Source organism: Scyliorhinus canicula, chromosome 3 (genome assembly GCF_902713615.1).
Source record: "Scyliorhinus canicula chromosome 3, sScyCan1.1, whole genome shotgun sequence".
Lineage (NCBI taxonomy): Eukaryota > Metazoa > Chordata > Chondrichthyes > Carcharhiniformes > Scyliorhinidae > Scyliorhinus > Scyliorhinus canicula.
In genome coordinates, this window is record NC_052148.1 from 127250215 (window position 1) to 127266944 (window position 16730).

Here is a 16730-nt window from a genome sequence, read left to right on the forward strand (position 1 = left end):
CTTTGACAGCCTGACAATTCCAGTGAGATTTTGCACTTTTTATGCACAATCATGTTTCCTTTTTTAACAATCCGCAGGGCACCCGACCAGTCCCAAAGGGAACCTGAGCTGTCCCAAAAGTTTCCCAGCACCATATCCAAAGGGGCAATTACCTCTACAAAAGGGCACCTGGGCTGTTCAAACAAATCCACAAGTTTTAGACCTGCTCTTACCAGGTATAACCTATACATTTCTGGTTTCTGACACTTAACTCAACAAAATTACACATGAATGGAGGCAGCTGCAGACTTATATGGGAAACTGCCTCCCAGGAACTCCGGATCTACTATTTAGGACCTGTCCCCATTCAGCCCCCAATCTGCAAAAATGGAGGAGGCCGGGTTTGGGAGCAGGATTTCTGAATTCGGGTCTCTAATGGCATTTTTGTGCAGAAGGACAGTCTTTCCCTCTGCATGAAAATTCAGGCTATTTTCAACCAGTAGACACGATGGGCTGAGAGGCCTCCTCCTATGCCATAAATGTTCTATATTTCTATTATTCTATGCTTTCTATTACATGTCAAATCAAGAAACAGTATCTAAATTAATAAAGTTTAACTGTCTATAATATGGGGACTTTAGCACAGACAAAATCTAAACCTGCCCCAATAATATTCACAGACATAGCCTTCAGTTTCCTTTTTGATGTGGCAATTAGTGTCCTCTGGGACTTGAATTTAAGTGTCCCTAATAACTATGTTGTGATTGCTTTCAGTTTCAAAATAATTAGGAAACCACTTAATCCTTATACTTATCGTCTTCTATCTGCCATTTCACTTAGTCTTTAAATTCTGAAGATACAAAACATACAGCATTTGATTTAAAGAGCTCTAAAACTAGTTTTGCTGATAAATTTTGGATGGCATTTGCTGCTAGCCTCGAATTTGTCGTGCTATTCTCCCCTCCAAGTCAAAAGCCCGTGGGCCTATTCCAAAGACTTGGGTATTGAATGTGATCTTGTCTCAATTTCAGGGACAAGACTTGACTTGATGTTGCATGGGAGCAAACAAAACATGATTTGCACAAATTTAGAAATAGGAACAGCACCTTTCTCCTTACTATGCAACTGCTTTATGACTGAAAAATTGGTGCAGTGCAATCCAATTTGTGTCACTTGGGAATGTACCCTGGGCTGATACTTCATTGTAGTACTGAGATACTGATGTACTAGTTGTCCTCATGTGATGTTGAGCCACGATCTGGTGAAGCCTCAAAGGTGAGTGCAAGAACCCCCATGGCAAAAACAGAAGGGACGTATCTCCAGTGTATTCACCAATATTTATCTTTCAATGAACTTAGCCAAAGCAATTTGGTCATGTTTAGTGTTGGGGTAAGCTGTTTGTGAGACTTTGCTTGCACAAATTAACGGACCATTTCTTACATTGCAGTAGGGATGATACTTCAAATATACTTTACTGGTTCAGAGGACATGAAAGGCATTAGATAGATGTATTTTTTTTCATTAAGCAATCAACCTCCAATCAGCTATTTAAGTCAAAAAACAGTCATATGCTCTTACTTCCCTGAAGTTCCTTTAATCCTGAGCTCAATAATTGGTGCAATAAGTAGTTAGTAGAGTAGTGAATAGAAAATAGACATTACAAGCATAGGCTACCTGAATCATATCATTTATTTGAGAGTTTAGGAAGCTTACTTGTGGATTCCACGTGATCCTAATATTCTGACTCCACTCTGAATGTGGACAAATTATAGCATGTGGGGAGAATCATAAGTGAAAATGAAGACATAGGAAAGGCAAGGGAAAGAAAGGTACTTATCACTGATTTCTAAGTTAGTTCACACAATAAGAGTAGGTATTGGGCAGGATTCTCCGTTTGGGAGATTTGCACAAGAGTAGTATCGCTCCTGGTCTGTGCTGTCATTAGGAGCGGCGCCCAGGAGCGATTCCCTCTCCTTTGCCATACAGATTTATGCATGGCGGGAAGCTTGTGGGATTCCATCGGAATTCTTGTATCAGGCTGCCATTTTGAATGATACCAAGGTCCGCCGCTGGCCATCCTTCCCCACTCCCCATTGCAATGCAAATCCTGACCCCGCCATCATCACCTCCTCCTCCCCACCCCCCACCCCCCCGATGTGCATTGACAAGCAGGAGCATCCTCCCTCCCACCAACATGGGAATTATGGGTCACCACTCCCACCAGCATGCATACATGAGGATGACCAGACCCCCCATCAGAGAGCCCCATACCAGAGACCCCCATCAGGCTTCCATATTAAAGACACCCCATATCAAAGACCCCCCAATATGAGGGACCCCTTGTATCAGAGACCCACCCCATATCACAGACCCCCCCCCCCCACCCCCAGCAGTCACTGCTGCCAGGAAACTAAAGAACAGCCCAGTCAGAAACAGTGTAAAATCACTGCATTTTCATTTACCTTACCCTTCCACCTGTTGCCTCAGACAGAAGTGCTGAAAGCAGTGTCATAATATCCACTAATGTATATAATGAGATGCAGACAGGCAATGATTGACACATAGGATGACCAATGAACACACAACATAGAACAACCAATCACCAGACAGAACACCACCACTATAAAGCCCACAGGGCATTAAGACTCTCCCTCTCTCAGGACCCAGCTACTGAGACAGTCAGAGTGCACAAGCTAGTGAGCACTATTACCATGCAGTAGCTGGTAAGTCTGGTCAAGCCAGTAAAAGGTCATCAGTTAGATTAGTAGAGTGTCCGCCACAGCTGAACATGTACAGCAGTCCACTAGTTAAATAATACAGTGTTGGATCATCTCCTGTGTCAGACGTCTGTTTCTAGCTTCACTGCATCCAGTTGCAGTCAACGTTGAACCAACCTGCCTAACACATCAAGCATCTCTTGTTACTTCATGGAAAGCCAGAATACATCACAAGGGTTTAAACCTTTTGAGAGCCTTTGACCTGCAGGCTTGCATTCACTTTCTGAGGGCGGGGACTGGTGGGTTGGGGTGGGATGGACAGTATTTGCATTGTGGGGAGGAGGGGGCCCCTCCAATAGACTTTGGGGGCACCTACGTTACACACTTACCCCTTGACCTCCAGTGAGGTCCACCGCGTCAGGGCCATGCTTAAGATACTTGCACCGATTCACAACTGTGTGAATCCTGGCTGAGGAGGCCGGAGCATCTTGGAGACATGGAGAATCTGGTTTCCAGCCCGTTAATCAGATGCAAATGTGTTCAAATTACCTATTTGCATCCTCCTGCCGGCACGGGTCATGTAGCTCACTGCCTAGGCTGCAAAGGAGCATCAGAACAGGATGGGCTCAGGTGCCGATCCCCTTCTTTGCCCGGACGTGATTCTCCGCCACATCGAGAACTCCTCTACCAGCAGCAGGCAGCAGAGAAACCATCCTTTCGTCATTTGTTGGAAGAATCGCCCCTTAAATCTTTACCTCAAGCCATAAACTAAATCAACAGCTACTGAGATTATTAAAAGAATTGATCCTATTTATTATTGGACCAGTAGTTCCATGTCATTAGCAGGATTTTCACAAATCAGAGGGCACAAACTTAAGATGATTTGCAATTGAGCCAAAGGGAAGATGATAAAATTTCTTAAAATCTGCGAACTAGTAAATGCTGTATTTATATTTATATGGAAGCTGATTCAATACTAAATTTCAAAAAGAAATGGATAAATACTTGAAAAGAGCTGGCAGAGGCACATGTAGAATTTTATGGGGATGCAGGTTCTCTCCGTGCCAGCCCTCCCCACGGCCACAACACATCGTGGAATAGCTAAATTGGTTACCAGTGCAACTTTCACCATTCGTTCGTGATGAAGTCTTGGCAGCTTCATCACTTCTGGCCTTTCCAGACCTCAGTGGTGGGGAATGCAAGAAAAAGCTGAAGAGGAGAATGGCAACCTTGACAAGGTATTTCCCGGGGTAGAGGTTGGTGAGCATCCTACAGCTCATGGAGAGAATAGAGTGGGGTGGGTGGCTGGGTTCTATTGGGAAGGCAGTGCAGAAAGGAGGTTGGCATCTTGTGGTTTCCCCGATATGTGCTGGGCACCCCCTGGATGGGGCATTTCCTTCCCATTTTTGTTCATATGAATCATAAAAAACGGGGTGCCCGCTCCCACCCAACTGCCTATGCCAGCCAGAACAAGCCTAATTGATCTTTAATTATTTATTTACATATGGGAGGGTGGGCTACCAATTTTGATGCCCGCCAATCTAGCTTATAACGGAGATGAGCTCAGGGATGAGCTGGTCACCCAATCTAATGTATGTGCCCCCGCTGGGTGTGTTTTGGGAGAAGGGGGGTATGAGGCACGTAAAAGTCTGCCCACAATGTGCTAAAGAGCCTCCAATTGTGTTATATGAGGTGTCCTAAAGTGTGTAGGCTGATGCTTGATGAGTTGCAAAGTATGTTGACACCTGCAATTCAATGGCACACATGGTTTTCTTGCTTTTGTGTTTCTGAGACAGTTACTAATCTTTGTTGTATCAACCTTCTGGATTTCGAATCCTAGCAGTAAATTAAGATTCAATAATATGATTTTTTTTGTTGTATTTGCAGAAATCGCCTGCTATTAAAGTCCGACCAGGATCAACATTAATTCAAGTGAACAACATCTCACACCTACAAGAACGTGGTGACTATGGCTACGAGTGTTTGGATGGCAAAGACTGTAACAGCTTCTTCTGCTGTTTCGAGGAATGTCGTACAGGTGCATGGAGGCAGGGTCGAATACATATCCGAGTTACCAAAATTGATTCCTACTCTAGAATATTCTTCCCCACAGCATTCGGTTTGTTTAATCTCATTTATTGGATCGCGTATCTTTACCTATAAAAAATACATTCAATGACATAAGAAGAGGAAGAATAAATCTGCAGTGGTAGAATTTTAGCTGATACAACATTTGATTGTGTTGAATTCATAAAAATGCAATGGTTCAATATTACTTAACACCTTCAGCAAAAGAAGAATAATGTGAAAAAAATAATTTTTCTATCATTATATTTGAATCAGTTGACTTACTGCCAAATGTGCAGCTTACCTTGAATTCTAGTGCCATATACATGAGTCATGCACATTTTCAGATAATGATATTTTTCAAGATATACATTTGATAAAATACATACATTTATATTCATTTTAACTCTTGCATTTTTGTCATGTGGCAGACAGCTGATGGATAGGTGATCTGCATTGCATCTTGGCCAGTTTCAACAGAAAGCTGATATCTTGGATAAATCTAGAGTCCTAATTTTATTTATTTCAGGAAGAACAATTTAGTTCGAAATTCCAAATGGAATTAAATCCAATCTAAATTGGAACACCAAATGTCGACTGGTTAACTATGAGCTGCAAACAAGCCCATTTTCTGCTCAATACTTTACTCTAGTTTACGAGACTTAGTGGTATGTTACCCAAAAATATAAACACAGCTGACCTTTAGCACATTTTCAAACTGAAGTTTTTACAGTCATCTACAGTAACAAATACTGTATTAATAAGTGATGTGATTTCTTATAAGGTATTCATATAAGATATGTAAAGTTCACCATAAAACCTACCAATACATACACTTTTGACATTATTGTGATTTGCTGGCCAAGTTTGCATTTCATAAAGACTAAGTGCACTTAACATCAATGTGATCTTGGCCAGAAAGTTGTGATATGACACACATTATCCATCTTGGGGCGCTGTTATACTTAGAGGGGTGCATATCCTCCAGGCCCCAAGCTATTTCTTAGGCCAAGAATTTGGTTGCCTGAATTATATTTGGGTGACTTCACATCTGAATTGCATTACGCAGCTTGTACCAATATAAAGCAGTTTCAGCTTTACATCAGTGCACACTGTGTATAACTGGCTAACAAATATATCATCAGATCTTTTAAAGTATCTTCAGTCCAGCGCCCTGGATAGTCCTGTACATGCAAACTGCCCAGGTGATACTGCTCTACATGTTGTGCAGCCATACTAGGTTCTGAACCCATAAGTATGCTTTATCATGGGTAATACAAAGCCTTAACTGCAATTAAAAATGACGATCTATTGGTAATTTTGAGAACTATTGAAAATATACCTATCGAGAAAAATTACAGCTTCTCCAAATATCATAATCTCAAGGGAAGAACAATATCCAAAAATACAGTGTAAAATGGATATTGCATTTTTATATGGAATAGGAATCCTAGCATTATTTCCATTCCTGATATGTATATATGGGAAAATGGGCAATAATAAATGCAAATATGCTTTTTTGTGTATAAAACACACGTTAATGTGGATGTAAGAAAATTTGAACTGTTCATCAAAATGCCCACAATAAATAATATTGTTTTTATATAATCCCATTTAATATTTAAGCTCAGTACCTAAATCGAGCAATCTAAATAATAGCTGACAATTCTTAATAATTCAGCAATATAGGCATTTTAATGAATCTACTGAGTTTGACAGGTGGCACAATATAGCGAATGTCATTCGAATTTTATACAACAAATATTATATTTTACTATTCAATTTTTGTTACCAGCTCTTCAGTTCCTTTCAGCTTTCATCTTCCCTGCCTGAGCATGTGTAACACCAGGAGTTAGTGACAGTCATTCTGGAGAGCACTTAATGAAAATGGCATCTGGTTAAAAAGATAAATGGTGCCAGCACATCTTTATTCACAGTGTTCCAAACTTACACACTGCAAAATTTACTGAAAGGCAGAATAATTCAGTATGTGCACCATCCTACATTTGGGCAGCACGGTAGCATTGTGGATAGCACAATCGCTTCACAGCTCCAGGGTCCCAGGTTCAATTCCGGCTTGGGTCACTGTCTGTGCGGAGTCTGCACATCCTCCCCGTGTGTGCGTGGGTTTCCTCCTGGTGCTCCGGTTTCCTCCCACAGTCCAAAGATGTGCAAGTTAGGAGGATTGGACATGATAAATTGCCCTTAGTGTCCAAAATTGCCCTTAGTGTTGGGTGGGATTACTGGGTTATGGGGATAGGGTGTAGGTGTTAACCTTGGGTAGGGTGCTCTTTCCAGGAGCCGGTGCAGACTCAATGGGCCGAATGGCCTCCTTCTGCTCTGTAAATTCTATGATTTGTAAATTCTATGATAAGCAGTATATTTCAACAAGTGGAAGAAAAGCTTAAAACCTAATCATAGAACTGAAAAGACAGCTCTATCTCTGTCAATATCAACTGCTTTATTTGATCATAATTTGGTTTTACGCTATTCTACCAGCAAAATTATTATCTAAGAGAGTCTCTTTGGCCCAACTGAAAAGTGTAAGTTTACCTGTTGAAAACTACAGATTAAGGTGGTGGCAGAGAGCATTTGTCCCGCAGTGCTATTCTGAGCAGGCAGTGCTCCCTGAGTTAAGAAGTGTTATCTCACCCATCACATAATAATTGCTATGGGCTTGTTGTCAACTGCCCAAGCTATTTGTAGTCTAGATACAGAGTATATACAGCGCCATTTGGAAAGCAATGCTTTAGGAGGAAAGTGTTGATTAAATTTTTGGTTTATTGAGGATGTCATGTGTCCCTGTTTGTGTCTAAAGCTGTACAGCCGATCAGTTAATGCGTGATGGTTGTTGGTCACCATTCTGGACTGTGTTGCAGGTTATATGGCTACGGAGGAGATAGGACAGGCAAATGCTATATTTGTTTTGTTTTGTATTTGTTCAGAACTCAAGGTTTTTCACCAATCTTGCAGGAATCCATCATTTCTTTGGCCTATTCTGGTCAGATAATTGATATTTTCTGAACTATAGGTGAGAATAACTGAATGTCATCTAAGTGACAGTACAATTCTAATGTTGGATTGGATTAGATTTGGGTTTATTGTCAAGTGCACCGAGATACAGTGAAAAGTATTGGTCTGCGTACAGTTCAGCCAGGCCATTCCATACATGAAAATCATAGGACATATGATAGATACACAATGTATACATAGACATAGACTTCGGGTGAAGCATATGGAGTTCAGTACTACACAGTAGAGAAGATGCGTGGAGAGATTGGTTCAGATCATAAGAGGGTCATTTAGGAATCTGGTAACAGCGGGAACAAAGCTGTTTTTGAATTTGTTAATGTGTGTTCTCAGATATTTGCATCTCCTGCCTGATGGAAGAGGTTGGAAGAGAGAATAACCCAGGTGGGAGGGGTTTTTGATTATGCTGCCCGCTTTCCCAAGGCAGCGGGAGCTGTAGACAGAGTCAATGGATGGGAAGTGAGTTTGCGTGATGGACTGGGCTGTGTTCATGACTCTAGTTTCTTATGGTCTTGAGACACATAAGAGCATGAGAGCAAATTGTGCAGCTCCAGCTACCTCTCCTGATAGGGGACACAAGCAGAAGCAATGCAAGGGCGAACAAGAGCAACACCAGTAGAAGCAACAGCAACAGCATCAGCTGCCTTCTCCTCAGCCACATGCCCTCCAAAGGGAAGAGATGACAGACACAGAGACCCAGTTGGAAGGAGGAAAATCCAGTTGGAATTCCCAAAGACAGGATCTGCAAGGACAACATCAGCCTTCCTGTCATGTCTGAGGAACAGTCCCTCAGGTGGCTCAGATTGCCATAATAAGTTAGTTCTAACACTTGGAGCCACCTGGAACAAGACCTTCTTCCCAGTGGACCAGGTGGGTACACTTTGCAAGTGGTCAATATGGTGCCCAACATTGGAATCAAAAACATGTCCCCACTCCCGCAACACCTCCCATTGAATCTATTGAACCCCTACAGTGCAGAAGGAGGACATTCGGCCGTTTGAATCTGCATGGACCCTCCGAAAGAGAACTCTATCGAGGCCCACTCCCCCACTCATCCATGTAACCCTGTGCATTGATCATGGCCAATCCACCCAACCTGCAGATCTTTGGGAGGAAACTGGAGCACCCGGGAGAAACCCACACAGACACAGAGAGAACATGCAAACTCTACAGTCACCCCAAGCCGGAATCGAACCCGGGTCCCTGCGGCTGTGAGGCAGCATTGCTAACCGCTGTGCCACCCCAACTCCCACCCCATCCCATCCTTGTTACCAATTTGAGTCCTCTTCTGCAAGGAGAGGAAGCAGAGAAGTGTCAGTGTTCAAAATGACTTCTGAGAAGAGGGCAACACACCATGACTGTGAGGCATTGATGCAAGAAGAGAGTGAGTGTGAGGTGCTTCAAGAGAAAAGATTGAGTGGCCCTGCAAGGTGGGTTTACCTGAGGAATGTTGTTCAGGAAAATACTAAGCAAGTCAGAGTGTAGGGATTGGCACCTGAAAGTATGATGTTACTCATCTGCCATGCCTTCCTGAGGTCCTGGATCCTCGTTGTGCACTGTCTCCATGGTCGAGGGGCCACACTCCTGTCACTGACTTCCTCAGCTACTTTCATCCAGGCTGCTTGGGTGCAGAAGTTGTCCACTTCCTCCCATCCTTAGGAGAGCTCACCTCATTGCAGCCCCTCAATTCCACAGCAGGATCATCAGGTCAGAGTGAGAGATCCGGGGTGCAGCTTTCCTTGGTCTCCTCTCCATTCCTGTCTTTGGAGGAGCCTTTGCATCCTTGGAACTCATAAAATGGCACCTTTCATTATTGACAGAATGGACAAGTTATCCATCTATCCTCCCTGATAGATCCTGGAACCCAGAGGTGGAATGCTGGTGCAGTGGATCAGGGCTAGAGCATTTAGTAAATCAGGATCCTGACATATAAATGGTCCAGCTATCTTGGTAGGGACTAAATCCACAAAATATCCCCTAACTTTGCACACCTTAAAGAGAAGTCAATTTAGAAAGGATCATAGATTGGAGAAGAAGAACTTGGATGTGACTGTCGTTGAGGTGGGCTCCCTGAGGTGAGAATCAAGATTATATTGTTATCTGATCGTCAGGCATGTTGGGAAGGACTGATTCTGCTGCATATATTGCCCATCAGCTGATCAGTATTACCCCGTGTTATCTGTTTTGTTATGCAAGCTGATTTCATATAAAACGTCAATTATTTATTTGTAAGCATGTAATCTTCTGATCATAGTTATATGTTGCTAGGACACTTGAATAATTGTAGTGGTTCTTCTAAATGCTCCTGTCCAGATTACAATCACTTTTTACAAGTGGGCCCTGCGATGTAAAAATCCCTAGCCTCTACAAATAGAGCAGGTACTAAACTGTATCTCCATGCAGGCAACGGGTACCCTCCTTTCCTGCACTTCATACATCAGGTCAGTAAATCTTGCAGTTCTTATTCTAGTAGCCTCCGTTCTACAGTGAAATTGTATCATTAACCCCAGCCTGACCTCCACTCTGCAGCTACAGGGGTTTAAGTACTGTGCCTGCTTAATTCACTTAATTCTGCTGCATTACTGGAGAACCCACTTTGCAGGGAGAAGATTTCCACATATAACTGAAAATTGGGAGTTAAGGTCAGAAAAGAATTCTCACAGAAAATGTTAATAGGAGCTAATTAGTATTCAAACAGCATGATGATATGATTTTTAATGATGAATTATTTCGAATTGTAGAGAGCGTTTTACAACATGGAATGTGATTTAAGATAGCTGCATTCCACCATACTCCTAACTTATGCCTTGTAGACCAGGATTTTTCAAACTCAGGGTCGCAGGTGGGTCGTGACCCACGATTGGGTCGCAGTGGGTGTCAGAAGGGTTGTGGAGTGATCGGTAGTGGTGTTACTGATCGCGGGAGAAGCGGCCGAGACCGGCTTTTAAGTTTAGGCTGCCCGCCATGACCAGCCTATAAATGAGAATGCTGGAGTTCCCACCATAAGTGGCAGCAGAGAGCTGGTCACGTACCCGGCATGTACACTGATGGCACGCACCCTGTGGGTCAATGCTTTAGGCACAAAATCACAGAAGAAAGATTCCTCCATTTTGTAGCTGCCAGCAAGCAAGCAACAGGACTGTGTGAAGAACTGAAGATTGATTATTTTGTAATAAGGAAGAGAGGGCCAGAGACACAAACAGGCCAGGATCTCACAATTAAATCTCCTGGAGAGAGCTATTCAGGAGAGTTTACAGCAGGAAAAAGCAGTGCTGATGTGAGCTGTATTTGGAGCTCCAGGGCCTCTGGTGAAGAACTCATTAAGAAGAAACTAAAATCAGGAACAAAGCAATTTTTTGAGTTATGGCTTTGTTAATTTTGCCAATGCAAATCAGGATGCAAAGGCCATGTGTGTTGTATGCATGGAAGTACTGCCAAATTAATGTTTAAAGTCTCAAAAAGTCAAAGGCATTTGAAGACTAAGCATGGCGGGTTTGAGGACCAACCACTTGATTTTTTTCAAAGGGTGCAGCGAGAACTTAAATCGTCAGCTGAAGTCCTTAGCAGAAATGTAACACTGAATGATGAAGCAAGTGAGATCGTGAAGACCAAGGAGGCTTAGTTATCGCTTTAAAGGTAAGCAAAAATGGTGTGTCGCGAAGGTTAGCGGGTATGGGTTACGAAGGTCAGGCTGGCATGGGTCCAGAAGATCGGCCAGTTGATAAAAGTGGGTCCTGGGAAAAAAGTTTGCAAAACACTGTTTTAGACTGTGGATAGGCATTTTTGTGGAGTCAGGAGGTGAGTTACCTGCAAAAAAATTCCAAACCTCTGACTTGTTCTTGCAGCCACAGTATTTTTAAGGCTGGTCCGGTTAAATATCTGGTTGATGCTAACACCCCTGGATATTGATGGTGGGCGTTTCAGCTATGTTAATTCCATTGAAGGTCAAGGGGGAATGATTGGTTTCTCTCTCGGTAGAGATGGTCATTGCCTAACATTTGTGTGGTGTGACTGTTACTTGCCACTTGTCATCCAAACATGAATACTGTCCAGGTCTCGCTGAATATAGACACAGACTGATTCAGTATTTGAGAAGTCACGAATGGTGCTGAACCGTGAATATTACTACTTTTGACCTTATGATTGTGGTAAGTCATTGTTTAGCAGATAAAGATGTTTGGATTTGAGGAATGTGCTGCTTCGACCAGCAGTAGTGTGCATGCTGCCTGGAATTCACGAAGGAGGTGCTCACAGACCTCTGCCGCCCAGGCCTGAAGCTTCAGTGCAAAGTGAACTTTGTACTGTCAGTGACTGTAAAGGTGACTATGCCCCTCAATTTCTTCAAAACAGGAGAACCTACCAGGCTGGAGCAGGCTGTCATATCTAATATCTCCCAGCTTTCCATCCAATCCTTCATCAGCGAGATTTTATGTGCCAGGATAAGGGATGTGTGATGACCCATATGCTTTGAGAAGCTTACATTTCGTTTTGGGCAAAACCCCTTTAAGACCAAAATGGAATGTGGAGTATTGTGAAAGAGGGTTACTTGGCATCCTGAATATGAGAGTACTAGGTTCCATCTGACCCAATTTACTGTGGGGATGGACAGTTAAGAAGCAAAGGGTGAAATTATAAGTGAAAATATAAATTGGGTTAGCCTGTGTCTTCTGCTTTGCAGTTCAAAACATATTGAGATTCTGAGTAAAGAGGAAATAAATAAGGTTCTCTCTGAATGGAACAGTTTTCTGTTTGGCAGTTTTAGAAGTGATCCTGGTGTTGAAACAGGTCTCTGAGAAAAGTACAGAGACTGTGCTACTACTGTGTGTGTTATACAGTTGGAAAGGACAGACCACTGAAGCCAGGAATGTGAGAGATTGCGGATTTGACAAGACCCATTGCAGCCGTTCTGGTCTCACCAGGGCCCACCAAAACATTTAAAATGATTGGAGAAGGGAGTCTCAGTGAATTCTGTGCTAGAAGAACTGCCATTACCCTGGTGAAGGTTCATAGATGTGCACCTCTTTGGTGACAACGGTGTCTGGGGTCTGTGGATGGAATACGGCTGATGGTGAATGTGCTTCAAGGGCTGAAATTGTTGGACAGGAAGTGAGAGATCCTATAAAATGGGGGCCAAGTTAGAAAGGCTATGAAATTGTTTGTGGTCCACCATTTGTACAAGAAGTAATGTGAATGCTTGCAACTATGTGAGATGTAGATTTGCTGTCTGGACTATTTAAAGTGTAATTTATATTTTTATTTGAAATATCTTTCCTCTGTTAATTAATATTTGAATTTTGTTGATTTTAGTTAGTTTGTTACTGCAAAAATCTTAAAAAGTGAAATTTTGTCCAGCAGTTTCCTTTCCTTTGGAGTTGTGGGGATACCTTTAAAAAAATTGTTATCAGACTCTACGGGAAATGTAACGGATATCTTTGTGCTCTCATTGAACGTAGAAAAACAGATGATACAAGTGACTTTGCCTGGAGAACAGGCTTTGCCATGGGAAGCGTCCCATTGATAGCAGGAATAAGGTTTAGTTGGTGCCACACCTCAGTGTCAATATATACAGCAAAGATTACCACTCACTCAACGTGCAGTTGGTGTGTGACTATGCCCAACACATCATGCTGGTGAATGTCCATATCCTGGGATCAGTCATAATGTGTCCATTCTCCACCAGTCTCTTGTTCCATCAATCTTTTAGCCACCATCTCAAAACAGAGGGTGGGTGCTGAGTAACAAACATTATCTGCACCACAACTCCACAACATGCATACAACGAGAGCCATGTTGCCACAAGAAACACGATTGAGTACAGGATTATGGAGTGCTGAAGCATCATTCCTGCTCCCTCTTCTGCTTAGATGATATCCTGCCGAAACTTCTGGAGTGGGTGGTTTGCTGCATCCTTCGAAATCTGTCCATTGTAAGGGCACAGCCATGGACCTCATGGATTCAGTCAGAAACTCAGAAGGAAGAGAAATAGTGGAGGTAGCTGGAACATCTACATTCCAGCCAGACTATCTGTGAGCAGCTAATTCAATCTTGTTTTAAGTGAATATAACTTTGGATCCACATTCCCACACTTTGGCATCATTCAGTTATGAACCATCAGTCTTCGGCCATCAAAATCCTCACCTGAGTCCTCTGCATCAGAACTCACGTGTGACCCCGCACTCTTGTGAGTATGTGCCTGTGAGACTCTTTTGTCCTTGTATTGGAAAGTGAGATCGTGAAGACCAAGCAGGCTTAGTTATTGCATTAAAGGTAAGCGAAAATGGTGTGTCGCAAAGGTTAGCTGGTATGGGTAATGAAGGTCTGCTGGTGTGGGTTACGAAGGTCAGGCTGGCATGGGTTCAGAAGGTCGACCAGTTGGTAAAAGTGGGTCCTGGGAAAAAAGTTTGCAAAACACCGTTTTAGACTGTAGATAGGCATTTTGTGAAGTCAGGAGGTGAGTTACCTGCAACAAAATTCTAAATCTCTGACTTGTTCTTGCAGCCACAGTATTTTTAAGGCTGGTCCAGTTAAATATCTGGTTGATGGAAACGCCCCTGGATATTGATGGTGGGCGTTTCAGCTATGTTAATTCCATTGAACGTCAAGGGGAGATGATTGGTTTCTCTCTCGTTGGAGATGGTCATTGCCTAACATTTGTGTGGTGTGACTGTTACTTGCCACTTGTCATCCAAACGTGAATACTGTCCAGGTCTCGCTGAATATAGACACAGACTGATTCAGTATTTGAGAAGTCACGAATGATGCTGAACCGCGAATATTACTACTTTTGACCCCCCTGTGCTGATTACTCGCCATGTATCGGTACTACCCCTGTGCTGCCCCCGAGTGTATGTGCACTGCCAGTATCCAACCAAGAAGCTGTAAGATCAGATTGAATGATAGTGTTGCCTTTTTATCAATCTCTTCTTCCTCTGTGACTTCAACTTCCAACCCACAGCCTGGCCAGGTGACAGTTCTTGGGTATCTGAAACCGTGAAGACACGAAGATTGGGGTGCGGAATAGGGGTTGAAAACCAACAGGCGCATGGTTACATTATCTATCGATTGTTAAGCATAACAGATTGCGGGATGGGAGAGAAGTGGAATGCAAGAAGGTGGATTAAGCAGGAACATGGCACCATGCTCCATGTACAGCCCCTCTGCTGTTCACTGCCTCAGTGATGGCTGCTGTGATGCAGGGCAGCACGGTAGCACAAGTGGATAGCACAGTGGCTTCACAGCGCCAGGGTCCCAACGTCGATTCTCCGCTGGGTCACTGTCTGTGAGGAGTCGGCACGTTCTCCCCGTGTGTGCGTGGGTTTCCTCCGGGTGCTCCGGTTTCCTCCCACAGTCCAAAGACGTGCAGGCTAGGTGGATTGGCCATGCTAAATTTTCCTTAGTGTCCAAAAATGTTAGGAGGGGTTGTTGGGTTACGGGGATAGAGTGGAAGTGAGGGCTTAATGTAGGTCGGTGCAGAATCGATGGGCTGAATGGCTTCCTTCTGCACTGTATGTTCTATATTCTATGATGATTTTCAACACTGTCTCCTCCATGGGTATGAGGGTGTGTATTACTGTAGCTTAATTAATAATAATGTAGACGATTAAGAAGGGGGAAATCCTACCTAACAATTTACCCAACCTCTTAAATTGATAAACCAAGTGAAATATTATAGAGTCTATGATAGGCTGGATTTAATGCAGCTCATCGCAGCAGGAACTTGAAGGGCACTTGATTCAGTCTGGCCTCCCCCAGACTACTGACAGGGATTCCTACTGTTTCTGTGACCAGTGAACAAGACCCCTCCGGCCCTACAAAATCCAGATCATGGTGTAACTTGCCTTTGAAAAGAGTTTTGATAAAATTCCTCCTGAAAGGATTATTAATTAAATTCAAAGGGGAAATCCAGCAAATAGATAAGAAACTGGTTGAACAGTTATAGGAAGTAATGAGCGGTCAATAGTGAGGGAATATATTGTTGAAGTCTGTGAGGGTTTATACTGAGACCACTGTCGTTCTTCGGTAAATATAATCGGCTGATAATTTTCTGCACCTTGTTTCCTTTTTAAATTAGTTTACAGGATGTGGAGATCGCTGGCTAGGCCAGCATTTATTGCCCATCCCTAATTTCTCTTGCGAAGGTGGTGGTGAGCTGCTTTCTTGAACAACTATAGGTGTAGGTACAATTACAAAACAACCTTGAGATCTTATGGAAATAAGAGACAATAGTGTAAGTACACCCTTCTTCATCTCACACTTGTTATTGTTTGCAATGGAGGCACACTGCACTACTTACAGAAGGGATAATTACCGATAAGGAGCTTAATGAAGCAAAAAACAAAAAAATCAAAATCCAGATCAACCCGTTGAAGTGAAAAAAATAACAAGCTGGGGTGAAAAACTTTTAGCAAGTTATGTAAACTTTTCAACTTCAGCCAGTTATTGAAATCTTCTTACTAGACTCGATCTTCGAGGTAGGTGATTCTGATCTAGCACTTCTAATGGAATGGAAAATGATATGCACTCAGCGAATAACAGGTGTGCGGTCAGCGATTTTCTATCCATTAGAATTAGCAGCTAGAAAGGTTAAAAGCTCTGTGCTTGCAATTCCTCATGATGTGCTCCCTGCATGCACGACTGCTAACTGCAGGGAAGTGGAGGGGTACCATATCGCAGGAACACTCCTTTGATTTTAAACTATCATATAGGATAGTAAATAAGTACGGTCACTTTGGTAATTCTGTACAAGGAAGTTCCAAATGATTATTTGTGACTGCAGTTGAGAAGATAATTATTCTAACTTTATTAATTATCATAACTATTTAAAGGCATATCAGGTATTCTGGAGCAAATACAAAAAACAATAAAGCTTTCCATTTAATTCTTGCATTCATATTATTTAATAATGAATTAAAAGAAATGTTTTACGGCAAACAGTCG

General features: G+C 42.7%; 1 protein-coding gene across 2 annotated transcripts in view; it reads left to right on the forward strand.

The window, feature by feature from the left end:
* The window catches only part of gabrg1 (gamma-aminobutyric acid type A receptor subunit gamma1), a 175727-nt gene extending 168877 nt beyond the window's left edge, over window positions 1–6850 (forward strand). The window contains exon 9 of one of the 2 annotated variants that reach the window (XM_038791289.1): window positions 4584–6850. In XM_038791289.1, the coding sequence (XP_038647217.1) occupies window positions 4584–4859 (276 nt within the window). In that variant the 3' untranslated portion in view covers window positions 4860–6850. The remainder of the gene's footprint in view (window positions 1–4583) is intronic. The other variant, XM_038791291.1, reaches the window with a different exon arrangement.
* The last annotated feature ends 9880 nt before the right edge of the window (window positions 6851–16730 follow it).